General features: G+C 40.3%; 1 protein-coding gene across 2 annotated transcripts in view; it reads right to left on the bottom strand.

The window, feature by feature from the left end:
- PDE1C (phosphodiesterase 1C) overlaps window positions 1–27,442 on the bottom strand; it is a 414,729-nt gene that overhangs the window by 88,681 nt on the left and 298,606 nt on the right. For both annotated transcript variants that reach the window (XM_068404897.1, XM_068404898.1), the window contains 3 exons: window positions 5,640–5,753; window positions 4,598–4,780; window positions 2,365–2,431 (listed from right to left, as the gene is read on the bottom strand). In XM_068404897.1, coding sequence (XP_068260998.1) covers window positions 2,365–2,431; window positions 4,598–4,780; window positions 5,640–5,753 — 364 coding nt within the window. The remainder of the gene's footprint in view (window positions 1–2,364; window positions 2,432–4,597; window positions 4,781–5,639; window positions 5,754–27,442) is intronic.

Raw genomic sequence — 27,442 nt, forward strand, 5'->3', positions numbered from 1 at the left:
TCCACCAGCACTCTAACACCATCGCAGAAGGCCACCAAATTTGTCAGGCATGATTTGCCCTTAGTGAAGCCATGTTGGCTGTCACCAATCACTTCCTTGATTTCCATGTGCCTCAGTATAGTTTCCAAGAGGATCTGCTCCATGATCTTGCCAGGCACAGAGGTGAGACTGACTGGCCTGTACTTCCCCGGGTCTTCCTTTTTTCCCTTCTTGAAGATGGGGGTTATGTTTCCCCTTTTCCAGTCAGTGGGAACTTCACCAGACTGCCACGACTTCTCAAAAATGATGGATAGCGGCTCAGCAACTTCATCTGCCAGTTCCCTCAGGACCTGTGGATGCACCTCATCAGGTCCCACGGACTTGTGCACCTTCAGGTTCCTTAGACGGTGTCAAACCTGATCTTCTCCTACAGTGGGTGGTTCTTCATCCTTCCACACCCTGCCTCTGCCTTCTGCGACTTGGGTGGTGAGGCTAGAGCACTGGCCGGTGAAGACTGAGGCAAAAAAAGTTATTGACTACCTCAGCCTTCTCCATATCCCGGGTAACCAGGTCTCCCGTTTCCTTCCGGAGAGGGCCCACATTTTCCCTAGTCTTCCTTTTATCACTGACACACCTGTAGAAGCATTTCTTGTTGTCCTTGACATCCCTGGCCAGATTTAATTCTATCAGGGCTTTAGCTTTCTGAACGTGCTCCCTTGCTGCTCAGACAATTTCCCTGTATTCCTCCCAGGCTACCTGCCCTTGCTTCCACCCTCTGTAAGCTTCCTTCTTGTGCCTGAGTTTATCCTGAGTTCATCCATGCAGGCTTCCTGACGATCCAGATTATTATGGCAATCCAGAACAGATGAAGAGATATGTGTGGTACACTCCTACACCCTTGTGCATGCTTAAGCCATCAGCTCATTTTACAGAGCACACCAAGCAGTTGGGTATTTGTAATTTTTTTTACTTGGCTTTACCGGACTGAAGCAAGCAACAAAATGTACCATTTTCCATTAAGGAGATGTGACTGAGAAATTTAAGACGAAGTATGATTTCAAAGACAGAAAACTTCTTCAAAACAAGTAACTCCCATTTCAACCACATCCGCTACCAACCCCAAGGCCATCCAGGCAAAGACATTTTCTCAAAATAGTTTTGGAAAAAAATATATCTGGGAATGCACAGTGGCCAAGCGGGCGTTGTTTCACCCTGAGCAAAATTAGTCAATGCCTTTGTTGTTATTGATGTGTTTTAACTTACTCTAGCATGATCAGTTCTCTTTATGACCCTTAATCATTTAAAAACATGGAAAGAGGAGATGGATTCTGTAAGGTTTAAGTCAGTTAAGAGTAGCTGCTGGGTCTTAGATTGTCTTCTTACTGCTAAGGAACTCAGGAAAAGAGGTACCATTGTAGATATGTCCCCTCATAAGCTAGCTATGGGGTGTAGTTCTAAAAGAACAAAGACTTTAGATCCCGTTTGCAGGAATGAAGCTAGCACTTGTCAACCTGCAGTTGGAAAAAGGTGTGGATGGATGCTTTGATTCTGTACATGAAAGGCATGTTTGATCATTTTTGCATTCAATGGACCTTCTGCAATTCCTCCACATCTTTTGATGAGTGGTACTATCGAAAACAAAAACGATTCAGTACCCTAACTGTAGGTTTTTCCAGCGTGGAGTAGAGCAGAAGGATTGCTTCATGAGCTTTATATGTAATATCCCTGTGTATTGCGCCACTGTATCACCTTTTTTCACCATTGCATGGCATGACTGAACCACATGCAACATGGAATCTGCAAAGTTGCTGTGTAGGCAGTTGGTTGCTAACTTATGTTTGTAGTCTTGCTAATTCCTGCCTAAGTCAAGAACCTTGCAGTTCTCCCACAGATTGAACCTTTTTTTTTTTTCAAGACTACTTCTGACTAACCAGTTTTCCTCTGAAACCTCAAAACTCATAAAAGGGTCATTATTCCTCAACTGATTGCCACCTTGAAGACCTGAAGCTGATGAATGCAAGAAATTCCCTTCCCTCACAGCGACTGATCTTTTCCTTCTCCATCTCTCTCCATCTATGCTTTCTTTCTTCCTTGGGGGAGGTTGTGATTGATTTCAGCATGTTATTAATCAATTTTATCACCGTAACCTAGAACAGAGCTGTAACCTTCACAACCTGAAAATGGCCACAGCTTTGAATTCTATTCTTTCCTTTATTGAAAGGATATTCCCTTAGGCCAGTAAATGATTAATGTATATGAACTAAATTAAATGTCAGAGAGAAGGAAAGGGCAAGTACTAAGACCCCCTTACCAAGTCAAATATCGCAGTGTTATCTTGATGCTTTGTACAGACGACCCCCCCCAACACCTTTTTATTGGAATTACCTTTAGCACTCCAATTACAGCTGGTGGGTAGCTCAAACCGACCATATTTGAAGTCCGTCTGTACATTCTACCAAGATAAAACAGATAAGGCAACACATAAATAGAATTAAACAAAACAAAACAAACACAACAAAAATGATAAAGCAACAGACCATTACAGGAGATGCTATTTAGCTCAGGAAACCCTAACTGCAATTTGTTTTTTTCCTTCCTTCTCATTCCTAACTTGCACAATATTCTCTATACCATTCTTATTGTATAGCCTAACTTGAGACTATACACTCCCCAGTATCTCATAGCTTGGTTACCTGGCAGGACATCACAGAGAATCTGCCAATATCAGGTCTTCAGCAGAGGGAAAGGCTCCACTCAAATAAACAAGATGTTCCCTATTTTCCACTGCTGATGACCATACTGCTCTTCCAGTTCCCTTAGTCCTTGCTGGTCCACATGCAAGTTAATTCTGAATATACCTCAGAAATCATTTGTTATCTGCAATGAATCAACTCTAGCTCAGTACAGCTGTTACTTTTGTCTGCATTTTTTTAAGACTGGTATAAAATCTTTTGGGTGTTTGCCATGTGTGTGCATTTGAGGGAGAGAGATAGAAAGAATAAGGCAATAATCAACATCTGCAACCATACTAAACAAAGCACTGAAGTATGTACTAGATTTTAAACTTGTTTTCAGGCCACACTCTGTTTAACAGGCTTGGTGAATGCAGAAACACTGTCATAGCTAAAATGCCTGTCTGCAGGTCACTCTTCTTGCACTTAAACAACGTAGGACTAAAAGGAGATGATGGAAAGTTCTTTTCTCCCATCTGAAATGATCTTGTGTGAGTCTTCCTTCACTTCCCTTTTTCTTTGCCATGTTCTGCACTCAAACCCAAAAAAAGTCAGCCCCCTTTGGAGAATTAAATTCACCCATTCCTCAAATTACAGAATTTCTTACCCTCTCCTCCCTCCAGTCAGGAGTCCCATAGCCTTCTCTTAAGTGACAATTCAGACAGAGTCCTGCTCCCTTAGCTCAGGAGAGCCACAACCCTCCTCTGGTGCTATATCATATCTGAACACTTCCTCCTTTGGGCCACAGTGATTCAGATCATCTGGAAAACAGCCTCCTGCAGCCAGCTCTCTTCAGTTCATTTACTTCCTTGTCGAGCAAGTGCCCCACTGAGAGTGAGGGTTAATTCACAAATAGCTTGTCAAACCTAGGAGAAACCTGTTCCAAGGAGAAATGACAGGTCTAGTCTTATTACAATCTGCTGCCACTCTTAACACGTGTACAGTAACTTTGGTACACAGATAAAAAAATCGGCTATAGGCATGCCAGAGGAGGCTTCTATGTGTCTGTGTGGCATGTGGTCCATTGTCTCATATGCCCAACCTCCTGCACAGAGGGCTGGTAGGCCGTCACTGCCATTCTGTTGAACGGTGAAAGGTGCTCTGCTCTTCCATTCCTGACTTGAGTTTTGCTGTAGAGACCTGGGACTTGCTGTCTTTCACACTGCCTAAAGTCTGCTCACAGTTTCACATGTGCCAGCCCTCCTTCAAGCTTGAAGGAAGAATGTCAGTGAAGAGTGGTTACTCGATAAGAAAATGTAAGATTGGAAGTGAGTCCAAATTGAGATGACTTCAGAAAGTGAAATCAGTTTTAGCAGTAGGTTCTGGTACAAATCACAACAGAGAAGGCTGAAAACACTCAATGGGTTTTTTGAAATCCTCCCTGAGCTCCAAAGTTTTCACATGTCTTGGTCTATAGTTCATTCCAGTAATCCTATGACACCGGACTTTCTTCTGTTTCTTAGCAGTTCTTCATAAGAAATACTAGACCACAGAGGTAAACAGAGGAAAGGGACAGCTTGGTCTGGGCTGACCAAATTTTAAAAGCTGTCAGCCTTGACCTAGGGCTATGCAGAGGTGCATATTCTCTGTCAAAATTATTCCAACTGTGCTATTACATCTCTATTATGCTAAGAACAGATCAGCATGTGCTGTTTCAGGTCGCAATCTACTACTTAATCCCAGGTTTTGAGGTGGGACACAGATCTGGATAGCACCAGAAGCATATTAAAGTATTCTTCATTCAATAGAGTCATCTCCTAGTTCTCTGAGGTCTTCTGGCCCAAGGTACTTTCCTCCAACTCATGTCATTGTGTCATCATATACTACAGGCGCAATCTGCAGTACCTAGGCAGCTACTAGAACAAAGTGATTACATGTTCCTTTACCTTTCCACAAATATCCCAGCTTGTACTGCATGGACAATACTCCTGAACCGAGGTTTTTCCTCCGTCCTTTTGAGCATCATCCCCATTTGCCGCGTGAAGGTAGAAGCCAACCAGTCCCGGACCTCCGAGGGCACAGAGTCAGATTGGATGTCACTGAGCTCATCTTCTGTGTCCAGTAAACGCCTAGAAGAGGGAGGGAAAAGATGGGTAAACAGACTCCCTTGGAGAGCATTGCAACATTATTAACAAAAAACACATATTCTAATAAAAGCAGTTGTTAAAAGTCTTTGGTTTGTCAGCCCTAACAGAACACAATTGTACAAGTCTTCAACAGATTGTTTATTCTCTTGTATAGTTAAATGTCAGACTGTAAAACTCACTACTAAGCCAACAAACAAGAAGTATCAGCCTTCTGAAGCACAACTACATAACCATCCACTGACTTATCATCTTCAGCTTGTTAATAATCCTGACCTTTCTGCCCTTCAGAGCTCATTTATGATTATGTCTAACTTCCCAGCTAGCATCATACAGTCCTCTCCTTTCCCATTCTGGTCATCTAATGTGACTCTAGAAGTGCATTTAGTACTGGGGAAATGGCATATAACAGAGAGGGGAATTCCTCTGCAATGTCTTACAAGTCTACCTCTATCATGACCTGGAGTAAAATTTTTTTTAATTTCAGACACTTGATACCAGTGAAAAGATTTAACACTGTTCAAAAAGAATAGAGGAGTAGGAATTTAGAAACTTTCCGAAGAAGTGGGACACAATTATTATGAAAACATTTCACCAAGAGAATATATATTAAATTTATGATTGTTTTTGATCTCTTCCCATGCCTCAGGAAACTTAAAGAAGCTTTTAGACCAAGGATCGAAGATCTGTTCTACACAGAATACAATATTTTAATTACTAAAAACATATTGCCTGTGAGTACTAAATCTTGGCTAAAACAACCTTTCCAACTGACGTGTAAATTACAATTTTGTGTCGTTGGTACTAGATACGAGAAGAGTGATGATGTCCATAGTTAACTCACCTAGTTTCATCGATGTATACTGACTCAAGAACAGTTGCAGCATATTCCAAATTCTTCTTTAGGTCTACAACTGAAGCTTCTCCTCTCTCTAACTGCTTTACCAAAGACCGCAATCTAGACAAAAGGAAAACAGAAATCTGATAAGTACAAAGAGAAATAGGTTTGAGAGTGAGCATCAGTTCAAAACTGGATTCAGCATGAGACCTATCACACATGATTGGCAGGTGAAAACTTTCAGAAGTCTACAAGGTTCTTTAGGCCATATAAAAGAGATCAACAAAAATCACTTTTCAAAGATCAGTCACGATGATGCCAGGCAAACATCACATTGTATTTAGGTTCAAATAAGTCATCAAGTTATGACTGTCCTCTAACTCAAACTGAAATAAGTTAAAACAGAAATCACTTGGAATTTAACACAGGAGCTGAGAGGGGGCAGTTTCATTCCAGCCATAAGAAATGAATTAACTTCTTGAGTAGTATCTGTTGACAGATGTTAGCCATTTATGATGATTGGTGTACACATATGTAAAATTGTATTAGAGTATTATTTAGAAATACTATTGCAGAAATACTATATGAGGTTAGGAAATGCTACAACTTTCATTAGATCAAGAGGTCACCCTTAGACTGTCCCATCTATATTAAACAGAACTCATGGAAGTTTTTTTTATCAGGTTATTATTATTATTGGGGGAGTGGGAACAGACTTCTGAAAAGAAAAATTTGTGCAGAAAATGTCTCCTGTGCCAAAGACAGTTAATGTATTTGTGCAATTTTCTTTTGTCTTTTCCTCTCCTTCATTCTACTTTCTGTGGCAAATTAGAAAAACAAAAAAGGGAAGAAAGAGGAGAAGAAAATATAAAGTTGAGTAAAATCTAAATATTTTAAACAATCCAAGAACATACATGCTTAGAAGAAGAAAATTGTCATTCCTTTAAAAGGACAATGGGATAAAGATTTGACATGTTAAAACATTTTTGTGAATGTCTTCATCCCTGTTAAACAGCAGTTAAATAAAGATTCACATATATATTTAACAGTGCAGCAGAAATAACAAGATGTTAATTTGTTCTGTTCAAGATGCAAAAATGTAGAGGAGTAGTCATGTCATCTAAAATTTGTCTTCTACTTAGGAGATTACTCTTCCTCAGCTTTTTCTATAGTCCATGGTGAAAAATAACCTTTTCCACAAGGCAATTCAGAGCTAGAGCCCAATATAGGTGCCTGCTCTCACTTTATTATCCATAGTGGGAGCCCAGTCACCTACAGCAGATGCATGCATGAAGTTCTTAAAATGAAGTGAGTATCTGTATTCCCTTGCTATCACAATGCCCCTGTGGCATCAGGGCCTTCAGAAGAAATCAAGTCTCCAGGGGCTGTATTTCATGGCAGAGCTGAGGAGCAGTCAGTCTGCCCATGTGCACTGCATCAACAGCTCTTTCCATCTGGGTTTCCTTCCCCTCTGTCCTGGTTTGGCCTAAACCAGGCCAACCTTCCTTTCAGTGATTTTTACTTTCAGCTAAGTTTCTTCTAAGTAACTGCACTTTCTGAAACTAACTGCATGTTCTGCAGACAGTGTCTGCTTCTAGCACTGATAACGCTCGAAGTTTATTCTTATCACTGAGACACTGGTATGGATGTTATGCAGAAAGGCTCTTGCTGTACTTATTCTTAGAGAAACCAAGGTCACTGCTAAATTCCTCACTGATTACAAGTGCAGAGCCACAGGAGGGTCGCACCTCCAGGGAGGAGAGGACAGGGCAGGTGACCCAAAATTGACCAACGAAGGTATTCCATCCCATATACGTCATTCTCAGTATAAAGCGGGGGGATCACAAGGGTCTTGCCCCTTTTCTGCTACGGCCGGTGTCCGAAGAAGACTCTGTCCGTTTTCCTGCTGCCCCTGACCCCAATCCAGGCATCCTTGAATCCAGTTCCTGTCACTGGGCCCAGCCTGAGCCTTCCCGGAGCCTGCCCTGCAGTGCCGGTGGTGACGTGAGCGACATTGGGGGAGTTCATTCTTGGTTTTGTATATATTTGTATATATACAAATACATATATATATTCAATTTTACTATATATATATATATACACAATATGTATATTCAATTATTTCCATTATTATTATTATACTCTTTTTCATTATTATAGTTCATTAAAACTGTTTTAATTTTCCAACCCATAAGTCTCTCTCCCTTTTCCCTTTACCTTCCCCTTCTTTGGGGGGGAGGAGGGTTAACAGACAGCGTCTGCCATTGGTTTAATAGCCAGCCCAGCCTTAAACCATGACACGCTCCCCTCTCCCCACATAAACAGTGAGGCTGTGGAGAACAAAAATCACGAAAAATATCGATTGTTCCTCTGGCTAGGTCACATAAATGCCACTCCTACTGACAGTGGTACTGCTGACACACAGTTACATATTTAGCTTTACAAAGAATCTTGAGCAAGAAGTGAACCCTCCATCTCTGGGAGGAAAAAACAACAGTTTGTTCAGTTCTTCATTCCTGATGTGAGAATGGAGATGGGAAGGTCAGTGATGTACAAATACACTGAATACAACTCTTATCTCTGTAAGCCAGGTGGAGAGCTTTCAACTATGCCAGCACGTTTCCCTCCAATCCTGGAACCCAGCTCGGGGAATCCATGGGGCAACCTCAGCCCCATGGAAGAAGAAACATGACTTGGTGGTCCCATACCCTCTTCTGTGTAACTGCACTGCCAGTTGTGAGCAGCAACATGTTGTGTTTGATGAGCAGAGCTAGGAAAGGTGCTCCCCCACCTTTCAGGTTGATTCCAGCCTCAGGCAGCACACGTGGAAGAGGAATTCACCTCCTTCCTAGAGCCAAACCATTGATCCTTCCTACTCAGTCCCAGCTTTTCTTGCCAATGCAGGAGGGAGGGAAGAGAAAAAAACCCCAAAACATCTTTCACGTCCAAACAGTTAGAATTGGTTCATATGCCTCCTCCTTCCTTCATCTTGTGTAGGGGGAGTCCAGATACGTGACCCCTTAACTAGTTACCAGAAACATTGTTTGTACACAAGCCACAGGAGTCAATATTGCAGGAGGAACATTGTCTTTGGCTCTTCCTGACTTTTATTTCATTGATTTAAGTACCCGGCAGCTCTATGCTACAAGTCACTCAAAATTCATGTTCAATAATAGCACAGTGAGTAACGGTTGCTTCATGGCACCAACATTCATCATTGAAGAACATTATGCAGAGTACTGCGTGCATCAATCACTTGGAAAAACAAAAGTACAGTTGTTATAATAAAACCCTGTCACACGATCAGCCGCTCTCGTGAAAAAATAAATTACATTGTGTTTGTCTTACCATCCATTATCTATAACTATTTCTGATTCATTGAGTCACAGCAGCTGCTGCCAGTTACCTTTACTAAATAAGAGCCCGGTGATAGTTTGTCTTTAATGCACTCCTTGTATCTCTATTTTTTTGAAATAGTTCTAAATGCAATCATGAAGTTAAGGTCAGGCTGTCCCACTGAAGGGCATCCAGGCAAATTTTTAGCTGAAAAATTCTGTTTCAGGGTGGCCGAAGTAATTCTGGAATTCAATCAAATTTGCCAAACCATTTTGACTGAAATAAAAACATTACCACAAACTTTTAACATGTTTTATTTTTAGGAGCTTGTATTAAAGCAATGGAAGCACAGAACAAAATGCTGACTTCCTATCTTTCAAGCAAAGCATGTTTTGTTCTGTTCTAAAAAGTTCATTATAGACTGATCAAAACGTAAATTTTCATTGTGTCCTTTTTTTTCTTGTTTTCCTTTCAAGCTCAGAACTAAAAATTTGCACAGATCTACCAGACCTAGTTCTACTGAAGCCCATGGAGCTAGTTGTAGGAGAAGTAGCCAATTCCCGTGCATAAGGAGATCCCAGGCCAGAAGGGACATGTTAACCATTTCTCATATTAAGCTGTTTTAAGACCATGGCACATGCCACAAGTGAGCCAGGCTGTATGTCAGCCAAAAGTTTCGCAAATTACAGTCATCAGCACAGCAGTTGCAAAGAACTGGTTAGTCACACAATATTAGCTCTAAATCTAGTTGTTTAATTATATTAAGATACAGCTAATGCCTTTCTTAATAAGATTTCCAAGGGAAGCTATTCCTACAGTCTGCAAATTCTCTGTGAACATGTGCCAATTATGGAAAAAGTCTGAGAGCCTTTGTTCTACTCACAGTTATTTCACATTTTAGTCCTTGGAATAATCCCTTAACTGCCCAAAGGAAAAGCCTAATCCTGAGCAATGCTATGCATTTTAACTTCCTCTGACCCCACAGGGAGCTCAAATAGGTGCAAAATCTTGCAAAAGGGCCAATTCCAGAATACAGCCTCCCACACTGCCCTTCAAAGAAAATTCCTGTATGCCTTAAATATTCCACCCTGAGAACATCTGCAAATAATCCTGCTGAATTCAGCAGAGGAACACATTTGTGTAAAGCAGGCGGGCTGGGTCCTCAGTGAAGGTGAAAGGTTATCCAAAGCATACGCTGTTCCACAGCCCCGCTTCCACTCTTTTTAATGTTTCCCTGAAGTACAAGCTATCATAAGATTCAGGGAGATAGAAAGCAAATTACTAGAAAGTGGGTAACTGAACTCAGTCCATGAAAGTTGCACAGCTCAAAGACCCAAAGCCACTCTAGATCCAAACTGCGTAACAGGAAAAAGTGAAGCTGTTTTCAGTGTGTTCTTGAAATGTAAAATTTCTGAGTAACCGCTCCAAGCATTCTCCTCTCTATTATAAATAAAACAGTATCTGTGTACAAATATTTATCTCCTTAGCTAGAGGGCTTGCTTTTATGCTGTCGATTTTTTTTTTTAAATAACATTACATATCACTGCAGAGAAGATTAACACCACCACAGTCTGGGTACCAGTCAGCTTCAATTAACATGCAAAGTGCACGTATTGTCTGAATACCTGGGGCAAGTTCCTTCAACCAGTGTGAAGTCTGCAAAGCTGAGTGGCCAATTGCTGCATTTATTTTCAAAGTTTTATAACTGTGATTCACCACACGTTTTCAACAGTACAACTCAATCTTTTCCTCCAAGAATCATTCTCATACCATTGGGCCAGCTGAGGAAAAAACTATTTTCAATGAACATTAAAAACTAAAAAAAAAATTTCTAATGTCATTACAGATCACCAAGAATGGCATATTTATCCCTGTTTTACTCTTGATATTAATGGCTAAACAGTTTGATATTGACAGCTGAACCTGATTAATTTGTTGTTTCAACCACGATAGCCTACTACCTGACAGGTGAGCTTTGTAGAAAGTAGAGATATTTTTTTATTATAGCTGGGAAAAGAGGGCAAGCTATTGAACACAGCACTGCTAGAGCTGGTTAAGTATTCTCTTGAGACAATGTTCTTTCATCAACTGTCACTAATTCTTTGAGATCAAAAGCTTTTCACAAGCCTCTGCTAAGTCTGATACAAGTTTTATTAAGAAAGCCTGCAGTGGAATTTCTTATCAAAAAGCTCTGTCCATGTAGTGAAGGCCCTCACCAGAGAGGGGAACCCTGGGCTGAAGTGATTGCTGCTTGGTCCCTTTTAAGACATACTGAAATTGGAGATCCCAGAGCTCAGGTGAGAGATGGAGGAAATCATCTTTGATAGGTCAGTGTTAAAGAACAGCTCGGTGGGAGAAAGGACTTGTACCCTTGACCAGAAAATCCTCATGAGCGGATTATTTGCCTGGGTTGTGAGTTCAATGGTTTGCTACAGATGTGGGCTGGAAGAAATTATTCAAAGTTTCCTATCTCCCATCTGAGGAGGAGGAGCGGAAGGTAGAAGTGATACACACCACAAAATAAATGGCTTCTGATTTATGTTTCAGCAAATATGAAAATGTTCTGAAAAAGTTTAAGAGATTTGAGCAACATTAGAACTTCCCCCACCCTCACTAACAGTGACACAGCTAGCTAAAATGAGTTACTGGCTTCCTGCTGCAATAACCCCAGAAAAGATGTGTCATTCTTACTTCCTTTCAAAGACATACGTAGTTCATACACACAAATAGAGAAAACTTTTCACAATGCAAAATCATTCCACAGCTACAGCTATACATGAGAATGTCCCTTCTCAACTATTTTGTGAGACTTTTACTCATGTACCAGGTTTTACTGATGTACCAAGAACATATGGTACAAGAATGTTTGGTACAGAGAAAGGAATTTTATGGACACCTGACAAAAACAGGTGTATGTAGCAACAAAACATCCAGTTTCATATCCTGGATGCTGTTTTCATATCCCAGGAGAGAATCTGTTCTTGCTATTCCTCAAGTTTCCAAAGCTTTGGAATCAACTTCTAAAATCTAAGTCAAAGTTTCCTTAAGCAGACAATATCCCATTGCATTCAGTGTAATTCTGGCACTGCACTCCATGAGCAAACAGTTTGGGGGTTCCCTCTAAACATAAAGGATCCTGTAACACATTCTGTAAGAAATCAGCTTTGCTCTCATGGCCTCTCCCTATTCTTAGGAAGTAACTGTGCTGTTCAGTCATTTCCTTCCGTCTCAAATGTCACCAACTTTCAATGGAAGTGGGGATACTTGTAAAAGGTATTGTAGTTGGATATTGGAAAAAAATGCAGCTGCTACATCCATATAAGAAACCGTTTCTAATACTCTTGCCATGATTCATGCTTAGATACACATAATTTTCCCAAAAATACTGTCAGCGTTAACTTCAGTACAGGACATTCTATTCGTGGTTCTGTTCATCACAAAGGTTCACGAGCAAAACCTGGCACACAGTAAGATTGATCCCAGTTACAATAAGGTTCTTCATCAGTTTTCTGCAGACAAAAAGAATGTTATTACAATCAGACACTGGTGAGGAACACTTCCAGCTTCAGCAAATCCTTGTCACTGACTCTGGGGTCATGAATAAGAGGTACCTTCTGCTATCAGCCTGTGTGTATGTGGCTTTTGTTAGTCAAACTACCCTTATGTAATGAAAACTCAAGAGAATGATTTCAAAGACAATTCATTTGTGATAACATTCTTTTGATAGCTAGCTCAAATTGCTTTTTTAAAAAAATCAAAATAAATAAACAAAATCAACCACAAGCTTTAGAAATTAACAAAACAATAATCAGAAGTAAATCTGCATATACACTACCTTCAGTTTATGCACAGAAGAAGACCAAGGGTCACTCTTACAGGCTGGAAAGACAAATGTCTGCTGAACTGAAAGACAAAACCCTGCCTTCTGATCTACACTACATTCCTTACCCTCCTCTGGAAAACCACTATAATTACTGGTAGAAAATTCATGAATAAGTTTGAGAAACAGATGTTCACTGTGCAGTGAACTGTATTTCTATTCAAGACTTGCTACACAGAAATAGGTGTGCATCTGCTATCTCACTATAACGTATAAACTCAATAAATCTGATAATCTGAGGACCTATCAGAGTTAGAGAGCATGTGCAGACCAGCTAAGCAGCGAGCATATAGAAGGTCTGTCAGATGCCTGATGACAGTATCTGACTGCCTGCTAGAGTGTAAAGAAACTGAAAAGCAAATGCACAGGATATTTAACATTGCCCAAAAGTATCCAGAGTAGACTGCATGCAGTTATGTGGCATAATGCACATGTGCAGTACTTTCAGATAGATGTGGACAGATGCCTCCACAGTTTGCATAGTACACCCTTGGATGCTCCATTCAAATAGTGGGTTGGTGGGAGGAGTACAGCACACACAGAAAATAATCCAGGAGCTCACCATGTCTTTTCACACCAGTCGACAGGTACGATTCATTCCACAGTCTGCCACATCTTAGTCTAAGGCTCTGCATATACAGCATGTGTGAACCACTGAGGAAAAGACACAACCTAGAAAGCCAGTTCCAGCAGCAATCCTCAAAACACAACTGAAAATAGACTAACTGGTAGCCTGTGACCCAGGGGATTTGTATTAGGCTGGATAGTTATCTTCTGTCACTGCTTTTGTATAGAAAAATGCAAGTGACAACATCCAGAGGAAGAAAAAACATGTGTTTGCAAAGAGCAATCACTGAAACACAGAGCTGCTACACTGGCATTTTTCATCAGAAGAAATTACAAGCAATTTCCTAAGTAATTGTTTTGGCTTCCTCATGTTTCCTGAAATATCTTTCTTCCTTGGAATAAAAAAAAAAAAAAATTGAAGTAACCAATTAATTTTGTATTATTTAGAAGCATGAAAATGCAACAATGATAAGTTCAGTGGCCTTGGTAGGATGGTGAACAGCTTGTTTCAACTCATCTTAAGTCAAATACGCTTTTGACCCCATTAGCCAACTGTAAGTGAAATCATATATAGTTTATATTTTCACTTCACAGTCATAAATTACTTCTTGCCTATTACATAAAGGGAAGTCATCTGCCCAAAACATTAGCAAACTTTGGCTTACTGGAGGATTTTGAACAAAACAACAGCCTAAGCAATTCCTCTGCACTAAGTCCTTCGAATTACCATCTCCTGCTACTGAAAACTTCTAAAGGCCTACGCTCTTCTTATGTGCAAACACCCTCCTCATTCTCAGGTTCTGAACTTTGGGAACTAAGTCAGAAAATATAAGCAGCAAAAAGCCTTAATGTGGGCAAAATTTTGATGTCAGAGTCTTTGGTGATGAGGTCATCATAAGTCTTGGTCATGGGTCTTTTTTCATACGAGCCAACCACCTCACCTAGCGCTAGGCTTTTACAGAAATCAGGCACACATATGCTCATGGAAGTCACTGGAGATGGATAGTCAGGATGAGTCACCTTCAAAAGCTGCCTGTCACATATTTCCTCAGGAAAGGATGCGTTGCCTTTTTGATGTGCCTTCCTTCCCCTACTAATGCCAGAAATGAGCTAAAAGATGAGCTTAGGTAGTCATTGTGGTTTCAGACAGCTAAGATGAGGTGAGATGACTCTTTCCACTGAACAAATTGAGAGCCAAACGAGGGTGAATTTCAGATGTGGGAGAGAATGAAAGGCTGCTATATTTTGTTTTCACAACTAGCCATCTTCTAACTGGTGTTTCCCAAAGTAAGCTTTCCTTTTGGCAGACTACTGCTTTTTGGGACACTAGCATGATTCTGCTTTTTGGGGAAACTGAAGGATCACTGAATTTGTTGAGAATGAGATCCAAAGACAGCAAATGAAGACTCTCGGAATTAAGTATTTCCAAATTACTGGCGCCTTTTATAAAAAATGACCTGTTATAACATGTCAACCACAAATATAACAATTTTTAATTTGCATCTTTAAAAATAGGTCCCTGAAATGAACCATCTAAATTTGCATTTGAGGCAACTAACACATACTGTCAGTTTAGTGTTGATGCATCCAATGACGCATTCCCCTTTGTTTTATACAGATGGAATCTTTTTCTTTGAAACTACAATTATCACATTTCTGGGTCCTTGAACAAGGTCATTCTTCCCAATGATGCTAGCAGATTGCTTTGTGCAGATCTGAATGTCAGAGCTCCATGCTGACTCTTTACCTAATGCTCTCTGCAGAGATCAGGGAGAAGTTCAACAGATAATTTCAAAATATTTCAGTGTAACCTTAGTTCTTCCCCATCTGTTACCATTAAAATACCCATGGGTAGAAAGTCTGCAATTATCTCATTCTTTCCAGTTCCTAAAATCAGTTACATTCCAGAGCAGCTTTTAGGAACCCACAGGGCAGTTAGGCAAGTGCAGATCAGAGTCCACATGCAGTGTGAAGTTCAGGCAAGAGTATGTCCCTGCCTGGTCTTCAGAAATGACCAGTAAGCAAAGGCAGGAGAACTGGTTCCCAGGCTGCTTCCTTTCAGACCACCTTCAGCCATTAGCTGAGACACAGACAAAGACCACATCTCACTTATATCCCATCAGCTATGGCAAGAGACAGGCACAGATCAATGGCAAATTCCCATATGACCTCAATGCTCTTTGCTGGGTTTGGCAAACTTCTGCTTACTCTAATGGACCCCTAAGTTCCTCCAGATCCCTAAGGTAGCTGCATGCTCTTCAAGTCATCATGACTAACCCCACTAGAGACAGGCCAGCTGATATTAACCAAAGATTTTGTGCTATATATAAATCTGCATTTATAAAGCATTTTCTCATGAATGATACATTTTACACAGCTGCTAATTTCAGTTTTTGCTGTGATCAGAGGTAACTCATTGATAAAACATTTCACATTTTGCTTTTTTCTAAATTGGCATACATGGAAAATACATTTCTGGTGAAAAACATCAACCATTTCCTTTATTTGTAAAGGCTTATACCATTCCTTGATAGATTTTGGATATCCAGGCACCGAGGTTTTTAGGCATGTTTAAGATGTGGATCCTCACTTTTCTGCCTCTGGTTTCCATTCAGGGCAACATACTTACCAGGAATATTACAGAGCTAATTGATTGACATTATTTACACAGCTGATTCGCTGGTCCAAAACTCAGAAAAATGAGCTGAGTCAGTAGTAAAATTTTACTTATTACTGTATTAAAGCTCTGCTATGCACTTTTTGTAGCCTGAAGAAATCACTCTGAAAGTTCAGGAGTTCACCACACTTCTCTGGTAATACTAGCATGAGCATTTGTTAGCTCAGATACTTAATATGCCTTTCTCAATATACAATTTACTCTTAACAAATATTGTTAAAAGCAAGCTGTTGTCCTCCTAAAGCCCACAAAGTTTGCATTACACTGCAAAATCATTTCCCTCTTGGTGGCTGCAAGTTGGCCAGTCTATACTTCCACAAAACAAGCCCATTCTTGCTACCCTTAATTATCTTTATTTTGACGGAAGCATTCCCAAAGTCAGCAGTAAACATTCACAGAATCACAGAATCAACCAGGTTGGAAGAGACCTCTGGGATCATCGAGTCCAACCATTGACCTGACATCACCATGTCAACTACACCATGGCACTAAGTGCCATGTCCAGTCTTTTCTTAAACACCTCCAGAGATGGTGACTCCGTCACCTCCCTGGGCAGCCCGTTCCAATCTCTAATGACCCTTGCTGAGAAGAAATTCTTCCCAATGTCCAACCCGAACCTCCCCTGGCAAAGCTTGAGGCTGTGCCCTCTTGTCCTATCGCTAGTTGCCTGGGAGAAGAGGCCGACTCCCACTCCACTACAACCTCCCTTCAGGTAGTTGTAGACTGCAATAAGGTCACCTCTGAGCCTCCTCTTCTCCAGGCTAAACAACCCCAGCTCCCTCAGCCGTTCCTTGTAGGTCAGACCCTCCAGACCCTTCACCAGCTTGGTTGCCCTCCTCTGGACTCGCTCCAACACCTCAACATCTTTCTTGAAGTGCGGGGCCCAGAACTGGACACAGTATTTAAGGTGCGGCCTCACCAGTGCCAAGTAGAGAGGGACGATCACTTCCCTAGACCAGCTGGCTACACTATTCCTAATAGAGGCCAGGATGCCATTGGCCTTCTTGGCCACCTGGGCACACTGCTGGCTCATGTTTAGCCGGCTGTCGATCAGCACCCCCAGGGCTCTTTCCGCTGGGCTGCTTTCTAACCACTCTTCCCCCAGCCTGTAGCGCTGCATGGGGTTGTCATGGCCGAAGTGCAAGACCCGGCACTTGTTCTTGTTGAACCTCATGCCTTTGGTCTCGGCCCATCTATCCCCTTGTCTTTTGCTCAAGGCTGGAAAAACAGGGCCATTGCCAACTTTTAGCTGCACATGATGAAGGTGTTGAGCTATGTATTTGCCATGCCAGGAATTTTTAACAACCTGGGCTCTATCAGGAGAACCATAGTCTTTGCAGAGAAATGGCAAGAGGAGACAATTACAAAATGAAAGCTGGAGGTTGCCAAGCCACAAATTGTAACAAAAAATAGTTCAGATAGGGTCCTAGCCATGTTTTTTTGAAATGCAAATGATTCGCAATAGTTCTCTGCACAGTGGTCTTTATTGATACCCTGGCAGTTTGGACTTTGCACTGCAGACTGCTTCCTTGTCTACTGTAATTACCAGCCTGGCTAATCTGTCCAGGTATACTGTGGCTAACCACAGTACACCTTTCAAACCTGTACATTTGTTAACATGCACCGGAACTGAACTTAGCCCAAAACCCCAGTCTAGCCACTGCAGCACTGATGGTTAAAGCAAGTTCAGGTGAAAGAAAATTTCTGAGCCATGCTCATTTCTCCAAGACTACATGTCCTATTTAGAGATGAACTTGAAAAGGCTATGCAAGCATCCCAAGAAGTTCATCCTAAGAATATATCATGCACTTTTGCTTGGTGGAATCTTACTTCCGTGTTTTAATTGCAATAACTCACCTGTCCTTTACTGAGCCATAAAAAAGGAGTTAGAATGGCTGCTCCAGCTGGTACAAATTACCAATTGCAAATGTTACGGAAAAACCTCAGGATTCCATGAAATACATATTCAGCAACCTGATGGGTCAAAAGTGTAATTAGCCAAATTTGGAGAGCATGATTGGGAAATGACCTCTTGGGAGAAAAGAAACTTTTGAAATTGATGGCTTTTTCATTGTACTATGAAACATATTAGCAGGTAGAAAGAAAACAATGTAAAGTTTGCACTAAAAATTGTGAAAAGAAAATTGTGTGCAGCTGACAAAATGGTAAATTGTAGGAAACACTTATCATTCATGGCTGTTAATGTAAGAAGGAAAAAAAAAATCGACTGAGATTTCCTGCATGCTATCAATGGAACACAAACAAAGCACTTCAAAAACATCTGCCTGAAATAACCCAAGGTTAGAAAGAGAAGCAGCACTAAAAATGACTTTGAATAGTGATAATAAGAAAAAGATGCAACAAAGAACAACAGGAAACTTGTAAAGATAATCTATTAAAATAAACTTCTTACGCATATTATTTTCATGGTTACAAGGGCATATGTCTCCCATCACCATTCCCTGCATGCACTGTTGGATTCCACATGCCATGCAGGAGTGTCATTGGGTTGCAGATATCTGCAGGCCAATTATTGTTGCTTTCCTGCTGTAGAGGCACTGAGCACTTCAGCTGTACTCACTACTGCAATACCCAAATACCCTCCTGCTCAGGCTCTGACTGAAGGAAGTATTAGCTCCCAAATGATCCTTTTGCAGATAAATGTTTTCACATTTTTCTTGGTAAACTGTCATTCCTCAAATGTTGCTAAACAGGCACAATAAATATGGATTAGCTTGAAGTCTTGGCACCACTACTATCTTGTTTCTGCCTATCCTTCCCTTTCCTTCCCATTTTTCTCCCTCACCCTCAGTTTCAGCTCCACTGTGACTAGTTGAAATTTCACTAGCAGCGTATCAGTGATTTGCTTTGCTTGACCTTCCTGAGGCCTCTTTCTGCCTCATGTTAATAAGATTGCACAACAACATCAATAACACAAAATGAGACAAGCAGATACTGAGGCTGTCCAGAGCTGGTTTATTTTGCCATCCGCTTCCTTAAATGATATAGCACTTAGATGGCTACAACACAGTTGCTGAGAGGCACACTCTAGCTAAAAAGCTTCTGAGGACCTTCTGTCCAGTAATGAAGAGGTAAAGCTTCACAAATACTGTGTCAAATGCCAACAGCGTGGTAGCATCAGAGGAAAGCTAAGGGAAAGGGAAGAGATGTGTATTGGGACAGCCAGTCGTTTCAGAACAATCATGCTGAGCATTACAGTGAATAAGACATTTGTGCAAGTTGCTGAATTATCAAAGAACATTTTAATCTTCATCTAATACACCAAAACTTTTGAAGGCATATCCAACCTGCCTTTTCCCAGTTTTTTCCAGTTTATGCTACTAGTGGTCATCATTCCAACCTCCCTGCCACACCACATGCTTAGCTCGCCAACTCATAAACACCTGAAGGCAGAGGTGGCAGTGGCAGATCTGAACAGGATCCATGCTCTTATGGTTTTTCATTAAAGTTTGGATGAGCATCTAGAATGATGTTTACAAATCCTGTCCCACTGTAAAACACACAAAGCCAGAGCTCAAGGTATGTAGTCTGTCTGTATTTGGTTTACACAACGAACTCCTCCAATTTAATGTGAACACCAAAAATACTCATCTACATTTGTGACAAACCAGAATGCAAGACACTTACCTCACTGAGGATAAAATAGATCAGTCAAGCACTGGTTAAATGTAGTGATACTGATATGAATCACTGCAAGTGAGGAATTATTCTAAGATGCCAAGAAAAGACCTTAGGAAAAGTTACAACTTAAGTTTTAAGAACTTAAACATGCATTTTGAACCTGAAATTGCAAGTGGGGGAAACACACACCATTATCACATGGCTTTCAGCCTACAAAGGCATTTTTGTAACCATGAGTTAACATGATCTGGGTTCTAGACTGCAGCAGTACTGTCAGGAGAAGATGCTGGTCTCTGAACAGAACAGGAAGACTTTGTAGGTTTGGGGTATGAAAACCTTGATGTTTCCCAGCAGACTTCACTCATCCCTCAAAAATCCTTAACCTTAACAGTAGAGTAATACTCTTGTATGGAATTAACTGGATCTAAAAGGACTCAAAATAAACATTCTTGTTTGATTTCCCCCTTAAGACAGTAATTCTGACTAACTAGTGATTTCACAGAATAATCAAAGGACTTTTGAGGGAAGAATAACAACTAAGCAAAATATATAATTAGTTTTAGCCTAAATGATATCTTTTAAACATAGTTGCTTAAGAAAATGAGGCTGATTCAAGCTGTCTGTCCGTCTCTAGAGACCAATGAAACTATCAGTCAATTTCAAACAATGTCAAAGAGTTTTCTAAAACATTAAGTGTGTACACACTGAATGACAATAGATGGCCAATATATATGACTGAACCTCCAGTGAGGAAATCACAGCAGCGTAACCTCTCCACTATGTTTAGATAACAAAGAATCTAAAGAGAGCCTCAGCTCCAACACAGAGGAAACCAGGCTTCGTGAGTGCCACACTTGCAGCGTTAAAAGGCTCAGTGAGAGTACAGTATAGTCATCCCCTCCGTCCCTCTCTGCAACTGAGTAAAACCAGACTATCCAGGTGAATATATGACAGATTCAACCATTTGAAAAAAATAAAAAGAATGAACAGTAGATAACTTTCCCCCATATTTGGAAATTTGCTTTGAAAAGCTGCCTCTAAAATTGCCATTGAGAAAGGCTGAAAAAACTCATAAAATGCTAACAAAAGTTCTGCTGTCAGAAAAATTGCCCACAAAATTCACGTTCATGGATTAAAACTGAAGTGGGGGGAAAAGATCTGATGTTGAACATTGTATTGTTTTGACTTAGGGTTTACACAGGTCTAGTCATAACTGATGCTCTGAAAGTACACAAAAAAATATTCAATTTCATATGGTATTCCTCAACTTCAGCCAACACTAAATGAACAATACAAACTCCTGTACTTTCTTTCCTATGTAAACATTGCTCATTTTTCAAATTATAAAAGTACAAAGTTACATTTGCAATGTTTTCCTGTCTTTGACGCTTTTTCTAAAATTGCATAAGAAGAGATGCACAGGAATTCAAACAGTGAAGTAGAGAGACAGCTATCCCCATAATCAGTTACATTGAATAACTGTTGAGGAGAAAAAAAAAGGAAAAAAAGTTAATAAGAACAAAGTAACAAACTTTGGCACATTTAAACAAACTTGTAATACTTCTCTGTCCTTTGCGGTATTGAACAACTTGTGTAAAATAAAAAACTCTTAAAGTTTTAGAAGATAACCAGTCAAGAAAAAGCTCTTTGTAAATATTTAGCCTTACACTGTTGTCAGCATCAGGGCTGTGTGAAAAGTGAGCACCTGAGAAAACTTTATATTAGATTCAAAGGAAGAGGGCTAAAGAGGCCTCTCTCAAATGTTGTTGGGAAGCAAGAGGCTAAAACCGTACTTGTGCTGTTCCCAGAACAATTTGAAAAGGGGCAGCAAAACTACATGTGGAAGCCTAGAATGAATTGATGAAATTACAGCTAGACACAAATCTCAATTTCTTTACTTACAAAAGCACTCTGGAAAGAGTTTTCTCCCCTAGCTCTGGGATCCCTTTGGATGAGCTCTTTCATAACTGGTTCTTACACATGGAAAACTCCAGCTACAATATTTTACTTCAATTCACAAAAGGCCCTTGTGGGACTGCTGAATTTGTATAGGGCATTAGCTGACATCAGGACATAAGCATTTGTGATACTTGCAACACAGCTTGCTTGGGATTCAAGCTCACTGTCAGTGTTGTCCCATTAACATATGGATTACAGTCAGGATAAATTTTTCCCTGAACATAAAACAAAAATTTTCAAGGGAGAAAGTGTTGGATTCTGCTCAGCAAAACAAGAATTTTCTCTTCCAAAAAACACAGGAATGCAACTCTTGTCTTTATTTCACCATGTTAAGTTAGTGTAACCTGACCATCTGTAGGGAAAAAACTCCCTTCTTTCTTGCTAGGAGTGCTATGGTACTGAAAAACACAAAATAGAGGCTCCTGTGTAGGTACTAGCACAGGCACATTATGTATCTCATCTCAGCCTACTGGCTACAGGCTAAGAGAAACACCAACTGCTAATAAATATTTAAGTTAATCATTTGTAGTCCAGCAGAGAGCAGCATGAAGCATTGTAAAGTAGTGTTTCAAATTCTGAACAAAACCTTCATGAAATTACATTCTATGATTCTTTATTTTATATTTTTGTGCCACTGTGGGCCTTACTGCAATACTGATTTTTCACCAGGGCATGCTGCCTTTCTATGCATCACTGGGCTGGGAATTTGCTTTGAACATCATTTACATCTTGCTGCATTCATTGTATAGAGTTTGAATGCATTTGTAACACAAAGAAAATGAAGAAAGAGGGGAAACATTTGATGGTGATACCCCAGAAAGTCTAGTTGCTAACTGCCCTGAGTAAACAATACAGGATAGCATTCTCCAGTGCCAGATGGGTTCAGCTGTACACGGACTCTGCTGAGCCCTCAGAGCACGCCATCTGCTTCCTCAAAGGTGGGTTGATAAAAGCAATGTTAGAGGTCATTTTTGAAATGCAAAAATTCTGGGAAGAAGCACAGGGTTTTAAATAGAAGTCATAGGTATTGATTCAGAGAATGCTACAGATAAAGCAGGCAGAGATGGAAGCTGCAGGGCAGCTGCCTCTTCTGGGAGTTGAGACAGTGTAAAATTACTTCAGATATGAGGCTCAAATGTAGCTGAAGGGACACTACAGAAGGGAAAGAAACATGAAGATACATATTCTATATGGTAAACCTAGGAGGGGATAGGCAGCAATCTGGCAAAGCTTTAAGCATAAAGCTTTATATCTTGATGTAAAGATGGAATTTTAAAACACTGTACTGCCTACAGAAGTACAAATACCTCTTTTCTCTGATTGATTCCTTACAAGTGCATTTTCTTCAGCTTGAGGATAGGTGAGCTTCCCGCTGGTCTCTTCCACTACTTGTTGCCACGTGAATCAATAGGCTCGAGGCACTGCACCTGGACTGGGATCTTGTAATTTTCCTTCTCAGCCTTCGCTTCCTCTCTAGTTCCTCTCCCTCCATATCATCTGCTTTGTACTGTAAGCACAGCAGAAATGAATAGAAGTCCAATAGTCTGTACGCTTTGGCTCCTACAGCATATGCTTAAGAAGTATGAGCCAAATATGAGGCCAAGGGGCCTTTGACGGAGAGAAACATGAAAACCAGAGAGCTTCATGGTGCTGCCACTGTTTCAGTGTCCCAGCACATTCTGCCAGTAGACTGAAATGCCTCAGGACAGGGCCAAACATTTCCAAATGCTGAGTGTTCTTCTGCCTAAGGAGAGACCTACAACATAGCGTGGAGACTCGCTGTATGACTCAAGTCAGCAGTGCCTCAATACAGCTGTACTCGGTTCTACAGGCCAAAAAAGTCCTGACACTAGTCTACAAAGAGAGGACAAAGGCAAAGGTGGGCATGAGCAGCTACCTGGGATTCAATTATTCGCCAGTGCCAACCCTCTGAATCTGTGGTTCATTGACATGAAATATTTTTGCTGGTTTGGTATTTTGAGTCATTGTCTTCCACCTTTTGCACTCGGCAAGGTGGAAGTTTCACTTCTTCAAATTCTGCTTCCAAACATAGGTACACCAGACACTTAGGAATAGCAGGACAGAGCAATGCACAGATGTGAGAAAATATCAGGTTGAAAAGGAAAGAGAAAAATACCACTGAAAGTATTAGCCATGAGGAGGGAAAGAAAAGGGCATTAAGATAAGAAGCTTCTGATACAGCTGTGGAACTTGTGGGTGATATTTTCTCCAGCTTTTCTAGGCCTTGTGAGTTGTTTGTTTTCCCCTTCTCATTTACAGGAAATAAACTGTCATGAGAATGAAAGCTTGCATCGATTAATGCTTGCTGTATTAACTTTGTAGCGTTGCTCTGTCTTACAAATATAAAAGCCAAAGAGATAACAATAATACGTAATGTGATTGATTTTACAATTATTGTGGCAATAAAAAGAGTGGATATATTTTCCTATCATCTTTGCAAAGGAAATGTAATAATCTCCCAAACTCTCTTTCTTCAATAATCACTGAATGTACAATGAGAAGCAGAAATGTCACTATACACTTAAGTCTAGACATAGGGAAGTTTGCACAGTTTGGAAATTTCCATGTCATAATATTCATCCATTGTTCATGTTCATGGATCAATTTCTATATGCTGCAAAGTGCCTGGATGTTATTTAGCTACCTTAAAAAGATACAGTGTAGGCTGATATCCCAGCAAGAACAGGGTAGGAAGCATTTCCATCTATCAACCTGCTGTTTTTCCTGGGTTAAATAGTCTGAGCAAGGAAAGGTTCTACATGCTACAACTAATCTAAAAGGAAAATGTTTAATTTCAAACCTGAGAGCTTTTTATCCAGGCCAAAAAAGAATTCCCTGCAGCTGTCAAGTAGGTATCATATGCACAACCAATGCAATTGTTTCAAAGGTATAAAGTTATCATCTATAGTATTGGGGAGGGGTATGGAAAGCCATGTAGTTGGGAAAGGGCACTTAAGGAAGTCAAAAATGGGAGAGACAGCAGAGTGTTCTAGTTATCGGACACATCAGATATAAGTACAACTAATTTAGTAATAATTCACTGTATAATACTTTCTAGTGAAAATTCAGCAGCCTAGCTGCATCATTGATTAACTTCATCTAGAATCTTCCTGCTACGTACAGTGAACGTGTTTAAGGAAAACAGCCAGTTAGCTAATACAAATCATCTGACCCGCACCTTTTTCCTCACTTTGTGCACTGTGACACTTATTACCTCAACTTAACTGGCTACTGTTGGAAAACCCTGGCTTATTTTACACCTACTTTACCATGTTAAAATGCCTCCACAGACCTTTACAGCATGCTCATTAGCACTGTAGCACTTCTCATGAAGGCAGGACCCAAGTGTTCTCCAAACTCTGAGGGTCACTGGATACTTCCACTTTTCCACTGATATGAAAGACAGATGGCAATCCTACCCCAAAATGAGGTTACATACAGCTTTTTCAAAACACCAGGAATGTACTGATTTCTGGAGGCTAGAAACAATTGTTAGAGGGCTGCATAAGGTGCGTCCTCCACCTCAGTGCTGCTGAGATCACTGTTATATGGAAAGCACGTTCAGAGACCTTGCCACCTCTCCTGTTGCAGGTGTCCCCTAGCTCATTGTGACAACAGGCTTGATCTTTCAGGAGTCCTCCTTCGTATCACACCACACAAACCGTAGATCTTATTCACCCATAAATAAAGGTGTGAGGTGGTACAGTGGAGTATATGCATTCTGCAGAAAACACTCATCAACCAAAACAGCTCAATGGATAGAAAAAAGTACTGAAAATATGTCGTCTCCGGCCACACATCTCCCATTTTTGCCTTTCTATATGCATACTATTTTCTTAACTAAAGGAGAGTGAAGGTTGAAGAATAAGTCAGCTTACACAGAAATTACAAGGCTTAAATTAGTACAACTACTGTAAAGGCTTGAGAAGATGTATCAATAGTCAACCAGTCTGAGGTATTTTCAGTGATGCAACAGCACTGCTGTTTATTAAAGGTAAAAGCATATACTGATAAAGATTTATGAAACCAGTCAGCCATTTCTGAATGTTAGATAGGTGAGGAAAGGTTATTTCCTAAATCCTTTATATCTATTTATCTGACACAACTAAATAAACAACTACAAGCAACCATTAGAAATTATTTAAGAGGTTTTAAAGACAAACATACGCTCAAATTTTAAAGTACCTTGGCCAAACAATCTCACAAAAGGTTAGATTTAAATGAAGTTGTTTTCCCCAAATTTGCACAATACAATGGAATTAAATCCTTCCTGTTAAGAACAAAACAGAGATTAAATACTTGTTTCACCCAACTCAGGTCTGGAACTCATTGAATATGGTGTCCAAATGTCCTAAAAGCAGACAGCCACATCTATAGTGTCCATGTGTGATGAGAAGAGGAAGCCACACAACTGAACATGTCTTCTGTTTGGAGAGAGACCAGTACAATGGGTACATGATTCTATTAGCTTCAGTGGACAGCTACAGGCAATATGAATTCCTTAATGAATATTAATAATATGGATAAGTATACCCCATTTTACTTTCTCAACATGAATGAGACTATCTCATTTCTGCTGTTTACATGGGCTTTCATCTTGTTTTTTTTCTAGAATAGAATAGCATAGCATAGCATAGCATAGCATAGCATAGCATAGCATAGCATAGCATAGCATAGCATAGCATAGCATAGCTCATCTCAGCTCAGTTGGAAGGGACCTACAACAATCATCTAGTCCAACTACCTGACCACTTCAGGGCAATCACTTCCAATCTTTAGATTGCAGAGTGTGATTTGTGAAAGAAAAAAAAGCATAAAGAGGCACCCCACAGCTGTGATCAACCATTTCCCAGAATCTGACAGTGTAGAGGCAGATTTCAACTATTATTTTCATAGGATAAAAATTATTTCTGGATCATAGAAATACACAGCATCATTTGTCTCTGCTTCTAAAGTCCAAACGTAAGCAATGATATTCTTAAAACACATCCACTGAAAGCTGTTTCTTCTTTTTTTTTTTACTGGTAAATGCTGAGAAAAATCTGACCGATTCTTTGAGAATAAGTATCTTTTCTGGGATTTTTCTTGTCCTTCTTTACAGTGCTGTGATGAATGATACTATGAAATTCATCTGCATGAGTTCACATCAATCCTCCTTGCACAAGACCTAGCTGAATCGGATGGGCTCTGACTACATTGAGTCTATCAACAGAACAGGCACACATTTCAGCTAGAGCTTGCTGTGCTTATGGGCATAGAGTTTGACTCAAAAAATCAATTGTAGTTAAAATGCCTTGGTGTTGTCCCCTTCCCTCTCCTTTCCTGTAACCTTGTTATATTTTTTTTTTTAGATTAATAGAGGTTGGACAAAAGACAGATTTTGATGTTGATGTCCCAAATGAAGATGACCTTTAGTACATGTTAATTTAAGGGAAGCTGCAGTATTTTGCAGCATCAGGTGCCCCAAGAGAATCCACATATTGAATTCAAGTTTTTATTAACTCAACACTAATCCCTTTGACCTCGTGTTTCCAAACCTGGACGCTTAATCCTCCCTGAGGGCCTAGACAGTGATGAGAGGTTTAAGATCAGTTTCCTGCCAGGCAGGTGACTTGACTGTAATACCACAGTCAAGATTTCTCTGCTCGCTTTCCATCCCACTTCTAAGCCAATGATACATGATACTTCATCCGTAGTGGATGACTTCATTCCCCAGAAGAGCCAATT

The sequence above is a fragment of the Nyctibius grandis genome, chromosome 7 (assembly GCF_013368605.1).
Source record: "Nyctibius grandis isolate bNycGra1 chromosome 7, bNycGra1.pri, whole genome shotgun sequence".
NCBI lineage: Eukaryota > Metazoa > Chordata > Aves > Nyctibiiformes > Nyctibiidae > Nyctibius > Nyctibius grandis.